Source organism: Alexandromys fortis, unplaced genomic scaffold (assembly GCF_014885135.2).
Source record: "Alexandromys fortis isolate MF-2015 unplaced genomic scaffold, M_Fortis_MF-2015_v1.1 scaffold_32, whole genome shotgun sequence".
Taxonomy (NCBI): Eukaryota; Metazoa; Chordata; class Mammalia; order Rodentia; family Cricetidae; genus Alexandromys; species Alexandromys fortis.
In genome coordinates this window covers 7450747-7458154 of record NW_026067938.1, presented here as the reverse complement: position 1 = coordinate 7458154, position 7408 = coordinate 7450747, and the positions used below count along the sequence as shown (strand labels likewise).

General features: G+C 51.9%; 1 protein-coding gene across 1 annotated transcript; it reads right to left on the bottom strand.

Annotated features, from left to right (window-relative positions):
- Nucleotides 1-565: 565 nt before the first annotated feature.
- Helt (helt bHLH transcription factor) lies at nt 566-2240 on the bottom strand. The gene is made up of 4 exons (XM_050147213.1): nt 2214-2240; nt 1696-1800; nt 1392-1488; nt 566-1059 (listed from the first exon to the last, which is right to left on the bottom strand). The coding sequence occupies exons 1-4, from the start codon at nt 2238-2240 to the stop codon at nt 566-568; spliced, it is 723 nt and encodes a 240-aa protein (XP_050003170.1).
- Between the last annotated feature and the right edge of the window lie 5168 nt (nt 2241-7408).

The window sequence follows — 7408 nt, the reverse complement described above, 5'->3', positions numbered from 1 at the left end:
CCGGCCTGGGATGTATGATTTCCTAGACCTGGGGCTTGTGTGAGATCGTCTAGAGGTAAGAAGGGCCTCCAGGTCCCAGCTAGCAAAAGTTGGCCCAAACCAGTTTAAGGGTGGGTTGTCTTTTCATTTGCATATTCTGAGAACCTAGCGCCAAGTTTCAGGCTTCTGCGCTTGTCAGGTACAAGAGAGGAGGGTATGGGCTTGAGCATCCCAGAGCCGAGTCTCCTACCCCTATAGGACAACTCTAATGTCTGCTTAAGCTTCCATTTAGCCTCGCTCTGTAAACTACTGAATGTCACCACCCGAGTTCCTAGCAGCCGCGTGTTTCCTTATAAGACACTTGGGGTGGATGGTTTGTGGATGAGCAGAAGGTAACAAAGAACTCCATTTTGGGGTCTTTCGCACAACGTGTTTATTGGTAGGGGAGGTCCTTCAGAAGGCTAATTGGCTCTTGGCGTTCTCCCATCCGGTTTGTGTTGACACACTATTTACACATGTACAACATATACAGCGCTTGTCTCAATCCGACACAAAACCGCAAAGTAATCTAGGCAGTGGGTGGGTGTCAGAGCACCGGTGGGTGCTGGGGCGGGTGCAAGTTGAGGGCGTTGGGATGGGCATGGCCGATCAGATTGAGGTAATGCCTGTCCAAGCCTTGCACCTGAGCCAGGAAGGGGCTGTGCTGCTGCGCGGCGCTGGGGAGAGGTACCTGCGCGCTGGACAAGTAAGACAGTGCTGGGCTGCGGGCCGCACTGTGAGGCCAGGGCAGTGACCCCGGCGTAGCCCCCTGCGGGAACACGGTGGCCTCGCCTGGACTGTGGCCGGCAAACTCCGGACCTGCGGGATGCAGCTGATAGGAGAAATCCTGCTCCGGGAGCGAGAGAGTTGGGAAGGCAGGCTCTGCGCCCAGCCTGGCCTTAGATTGCAAGAAGGCGAGGATGCGCGCATACTTGGTGTCTTTTGTCTCCATCCGCTCCACGGTGGTGAGATAATGCACCAGGTTCTTCATGCACTCGTGGTAACCATAGTGGAAGTAGTTGGCAAACTCTGCTAAAAGCTCTGCCGCGTTGGCAAAAAAAGACGGTAGGAAGGAAGAAAGGAAAAGAGAAGGGGCACACGTATATAGTTTGGGCTAGATTCCCAATTGAGGTTCTCACTCTCCTCTCCTCGGTCTTCCTAGAAGCCCGGCTGCATTTCTGCCCCAATAAACCCCACCTACAGGGAGCAATAGACCTGCATCTTTAGATGTTCCCCCTTGGTACCTAGCAGGTGCATTCTCAGGACAAGCTCTGACTGCTTCGCTCTAGCCAATTGCTCGCGGACCACCCTTCACTTCCAGGCCCCAGGTCCCCGCGTGGCGCAAGCTCCTTGCCCAGGTTTTCTTTGCCCACCTTTTTCCCTTCCCCGGGGGAAATCCGCAGAGTGCAGAGCTCTGAGGTACTGAACTGTCATCTCCAGGATCTCAGCCTTCTCCAGTTTCCCGGAACTCTGCAAAGGAGGAAGGAAGCTCGCTGTGTCCCACCAACCACTGACCCACGTTGGGCCACACTCTGTTTTCTGCAGAGGGCCAGCCAGAAGGATGCTGGCGCCAAGTTCCCCGGAGAGTGGCGAGTTCCCTAAGGCCAGCTGTGTCCGCAGAGTCCTGGGGCCCCAAGGAGAGTGGCAGTGGAGAGTTCCCAACACCGCAAATATTACCTGTTTCGCCAGGGCCATGGGGACTGTTTTGCCCAGCTCGTTCAAGCAGCGGTTGATTCGGTCCCTCCGCCGCTTTTCTATCACTTTATGAGAAACCGGGGTTCTCTGTAAAGAGAAGTTTTTACTTTTAGAATGACTTTGCCCAAAGGGTCATCCAAGGCTGTGTGTCAGAGAGGTTCGCCAATTCGCCAACCCTAAGAGAAGCCCCAAACCTGCCCCACCACACTAGACCAAGAGAGCTTTGCTCTCTAGAGCCGGTGCTGGCGCGCTTGCATTTCAACCTCCCTACGTACACATCCCTGCCACTCATCCGAGCTAAGTGCCAGGGCTTTGAGGATGTGGCCACCAGCCGTCTAGGGCGAGCATCTCCTCAATTGTCCTTTCTCTCTCTGTCCCCTTTCCAAACCACTTGAATTCCTCCACACTTAAAGTTCCGGGTGGCACATCTTTGTCATCGATCCAGCTAGGTGGCCGGTGGATAAGACACATTCTTCCTCCACCAGAGCGCAAGGACTCACTTTGCGTTCCTTGAGCCTGTCTGACATCCTGGTCTCCGTGCGCCCTCGGCAGAGGCGGTGGCGCGAGGCACTCGTCCACGTTCCACCTCGTGTGCCTCTTTTGAGTGTCTCAGGTAGACTGCAGCCTCCCAGGTCCGAGGAGGCTGCTTTTATAAAGCAGTCATCTAGGACTGCAAGTGCATTCTCACGAGTTGAATTATTCCATAGGATTAGGGATTCTGCGTTTGGAGCGTGTACGCATTCAAGGTCAGTTTTAAAGAACTTAAGGGAAAAAAAAATTAGCAGCCGAGGGGGGCGAGCTGGGGGCAGATCAGCTTTGTTAATCCACGTGGCTCTTCAAAGGACACGTGATCCGTCGGTGACTAGCATTTGCATGGGAACAGCCACCTCCGGAATAGGAGGCGAGAAACTGGGGCCGGCGGACCAGCGAGCGCCTGCAGCCTTAGCAGGCGCGAAGCGCAGGGGCGCAGTGGCCGCAGGCACCGGGGGGCGAGGACCCTCACAAAACAGTGTCGCTTCCTTTAGTCCCACCGCTGAGTCTCACACGATCGCCTGTTTACAAATCCCAGCAAGCCTGCGGTCCCAGCGCCGAGTGCGTTTTAAAGCCTGTCCAGAGTCATTAAAGTAATTAAGTAAGCCTTTAATAGGCTGTTCCGCCGGGTTCAAGGGAGAGCTCCTGGAGACGGAGGCGCCCCGTTTGTTCCCAGGCTTTTCTCACACGACTTGGTGACATGTCCATCTCCCCCCTTTTTGTTTACACCGCTTTATTTGTCCGGACATCCCGGCAGGTGTGGGGCTGCGGCTGGCACACGAGGCTCCCGCCTCGCTTCGCCCCTCCCGCGGGCCTTTGGCACGCGACTCTCCACCGCCCCCCCCCCCCCAGTCCCTGACCAAGTCCTCCGCTTCTTTCTCCTCCCCCACTCCGGCTCTTTTCTCCGGGAGAGGGGGGGAGAGGCTCAATTTGTAGCCTATTATCCTATAGGAAAATGTCCATTGAAAAGTATGAATAGTTTCATTGGGCTAAATTTTAATAATGCCAGGGATGGGGTGGAGGAGAGACGGGCGTGTGTGTGAGTGTGTGTGTGCGTGTGTGTGTGTGTGTGAGGGGGTGGGAGTATTGGGGGGGGCAACACGAAGGAGAGTGAGTCGAGAAGAAAGGGGGAATGCAGCTGGCCCAGGCGAGCATTATGCGACGTCACCTGCGTGAGGGGGCGCCTACAGACCCCTATTCATTTGCCTAATTTTGGTCAATTTAACAAACTTCAGGAGAAATTATTGTGGCTTTGTCAGGGAGGGTGAAGCCTTCTGATCGAATTAACAGCATGTTTTGATCCGGTAAATGTCATTAGAAAGAGAGAAACAATCGCGCTTACAGGGCTCCGGGTAATGCGCCCAAGTGGAGACGCCAAAGCGCACGGCTCACAAAGGGAGCAAGTAGCTGCCACAGGGAACTTTTGTACCCGCCCATCGCCCAAGTTTTGACACAAAAAGGCATTATTTCATACTTGAATACGTTTAATCCAACGATTGTCTATTTTTTGCAAACATATTTTCACAGCATTGTTAACTTTTTATGTCCCCCTCTCGCTGGCGCCTTTCTTAACGTTTGGGGGCGGGAGAGCGCAGACACTTTGGGCATCAATATTTGTCACTGAAAAGGGCCCCGTGAAGTTAGGGAAGTTGATCTCTTTTTTATGGTTTTAGAAAGCGAAAATATCGGGGGGAGGAGGAGGGAGGGAGGGAAGACAGGGACAGAAACCCAGAAGGAAATTTGCTGGGCCGGCCCAAAGGGAAGGAGGGGGTGGTGGCTCCTGGGAACTCTCTCCGCCCGCTGCGCGTCCGCTTGGAGCCTGATCCGCAGTCCCAGGCTTCCACCCACCGACTCTGGTTGCTGCCTCCGAATGTGTGGTGGGGGTCTGGGGGGGGAACTCGCCTGCAGATGAAAACCAATTAGATAATCTTGAAAACAATTGTTTTAGGACTTAGTCTGGAACCACTGAGTTCTCTCCTGTTCCTAATCTTTCTCATCTGGGAACAAGGAAAACCTTCCTTCAAGTCTCTCTCTGGTCTTTTTGCCTCACACCACGCACTAAATTCTCTCTACCTTGCTAGACTATGGCAGGTCCGAGTTTTATTCCTCTGGGTGGTGTCAGTCCTTGCCAGAGGTGGATCCATTGGATCCTTGCTTGCTGGCAGCACCTGGGAAGCTCCAGGGCGCAGAGGCAGACTAGCAGCCTGGGGCCTCTGGGAAACAGCCTCCAACCCTCCGATGCCTGGAGGGTGTGGGAATCTGCACAGAGATCACTGGGGTGCCCCAGTTTTGCTTCTCGTATTCTGTTTGTTTGTTTTCTTTTCTTTTTCGACTTACTTCATGCCAGATTGGATGGGACCCCGCACCTTCTTGCAGGTTTCTTTGCCAGCCGCGTGCTCTCTTAGGGTCTTAGTATATTCACTGGCACACAAAGGGATTAAACAGGAACCCTTATCGTCCAAATCAGCTAACTTGAATGGGTAAAAGGGAGCTCGCGTTTCTCGGCTCCCCTCCTCTACCCCCGCCCCCCCCCCCACCGTCCCCCAGCAGCCTCCGAGTTGATCCTCTTACTGCTAGTGTTAACTCCAGCTGCAGGCACGTTCCTCAAGCCAAATTTCATTTCATGCAAACTGTTTAATTTTAATTTTCCTGGCCTGATGTCAGCCAGAGACTGCTTGCCCAGAACTAAAAGTTCCTTCTTGGGGTGGTTGAGCTGGGGGTGATGTGGGGAGGATGGACAGGCGCAGAAGCAGAGCACAGTCAAGCTTATTCGGCCGGTCCTTCCCAGGTTGCAGCACTACCTGCTGGGTATGATTTGGAAAAGGAAGCTTCCAGTTTTGCACATCCCTGCTACTTGACTGAAGCACATTTCCCCCAACCCCTCCCAAGGGGGTCCATTACTAAGTATTACTTTTACTCTCTCTCTTTGGGGTGCTGATCAAGGTCTTGAGATGGTTTTCACTCAAAACGAGAGCCAAGCGGTGACAGCAGAGTCTTCTGTAGCCACACACCCTGTTCAAATACCAGCTGCACTCCTGCCCACAGAGCTGTACACCAGGTGAGGCTGAGTCTCAGCTGTGCCTCAGTTTCCCCCTTTTGTAAAATGGAGCTAGCGGGTGTCCATTATGCTGCAAGGTTTTCTTCACCCGGATGAAATACAGGAACAGAGACAAGGCACTCAAGGAGGCCTAACTCGTCCTTTTATTTTTTATTTTTGCCAGTAGATTCTTCTGCTTTTCTGTTTCAGCAAAACTGTGGTGAACTTCTCTTCTTCCTCCTCCTTTTCTTCCTTCCCCCCTCCCCTCCTCGAAAGCATTGCTTTCCCTGGAAAAGTCAGACTTCAGAAATCTGTTCAATTTAACCTGATAGGTAAATGAATGGGGTTGGGGGGGGGGGCTTTGGGCTCCCCTCTCACAGATGATGTCACCCAGTGCTCTCTGGCCAGCTCTCCAGTGTGTATGTGAGCCTGCGGGAGGGGAGGAGCTCCAACACTCGAAACCTGTCAGCATAGTTATTCAGAAATGAGGGTGGTGTCCAGCCAAAGGGGGCGGACATCTGCAGAAAGCAAGACTGCAGAGGTGCTGTCAAAGGGTCCACGCTTACAGTTAGAAAGAGGGAATAAAGGGTCAAGGGGTGACTGTGGTTCATGGTGATGGACCACATATTTGAAAATACTAAGACATTGGTTCTCAACCTGTGGGTTGAAATCCCATCATGGTCAAAGGGCCCTTTCACAGGGGTCACCTGAGACCATCGGAAAACACAGATATTTACATGACAACTTATAACAGCAAAATTACAGTTAAGAAGTAGCAAGAAAAATATCTTACGGTTGGGGGTCACCCCAACATGAGGTGTATTACAGGATCACGACATTAGGAAGGTTGAGAACCACTGGGCTAGGGCAATGCATAGAAAATGTTCACATCCCAAAATTATAGCCACGTGAGGTGATGCATTACTAACCACAAGGGCTGGTTCCCCAGTGTATACAATCAGCTCACTGTATCTGAGGAGTCTACATCCAACCATTGGATGGGGATAAAGATGTTAGGGGTGGGACTTGTTCATACTGAGAGTGTCTGGAGACTTATTCTGTTGGGGGGGGCATTACTCCGTAAACAATCTAATGTAATATCCATTTACATGGCCTTATATAGCACTGGTAGTGTAGAGATGATGTATATATATCGTATATGTATATATAGTAAACAAGAGGAGTCTTAGTTTGGGTTTCTATCTCTGCAAAGAGGCACCTGACCACGGCAACTCTTATAAAGGAAAACCGTTTAACTGGGGTGGCTTACGTTTTCAGAGGTTTAGTGTTTATCATCGTGGTGACACACGGTGGCACGCAGGCAGACAGGGTGCTAAAGAAGTAGCTGAGAGTCCTACAGCTTGACTTGAAGGCAACAGGAAGTGGTCTCAGATACTGGGCGTGGCTTGACCTCAAAGACCCCAGAAGCCCGCCTCCAGAGTGACACACTTCCTCTGATAAGGCCACACCTCCTTCTTTCAAACCTCGTGAGGTGAGGAAATGATGGAGGTGGGTCTTGTATCTTATCTGTTGATTTCATTGGTTAATAATAAAGAAACTGCCTCGGCCCTCATAGGACAGAAAATTAGGTAGGCGGAGTAGACAGAAGAGAATTCTGGGAGAAAGAAGCTTAGGAGGAGTCGCCATGATGCTCCCACTCCAGACAGACGCAGGTTAAGATCCTCTCTGGTAAGCCAGCTCATGGGCTACACAGAATATTAGAAATGGGTTAGAACAATATGTAAGAGCTAGCCAATAAGAAACTGGACCTAGCCAGGCCAGACAGTGTTTGAAAGAATACAGTTTCCGTGTAATTATTTCTGGGTATAAGCCATGCGGGCGGCCGGGTGCCGGGGACGCAGCCCTGCCACCGCTCATATTTCAACAAGGAAAGAGCAGCAAGGAGACAAGAGGGAGTGGAGGGAGAGGCATAAGAATAAACTGTGATACTTCTGTATGAAAATGTCATAATGAAACCCAGTACTCACGTGCTAGCTTTGAAATGTAAACAGACAGAAACAACAAAACTAGGGCTGAGAATGTAAGCTCAGCTGGTAGGGGGCTTGCATAGCATGCAGGGAGCCCTGAGTGTGGTCCTCAGCACCCCACAAATGGTGCACGCTACAC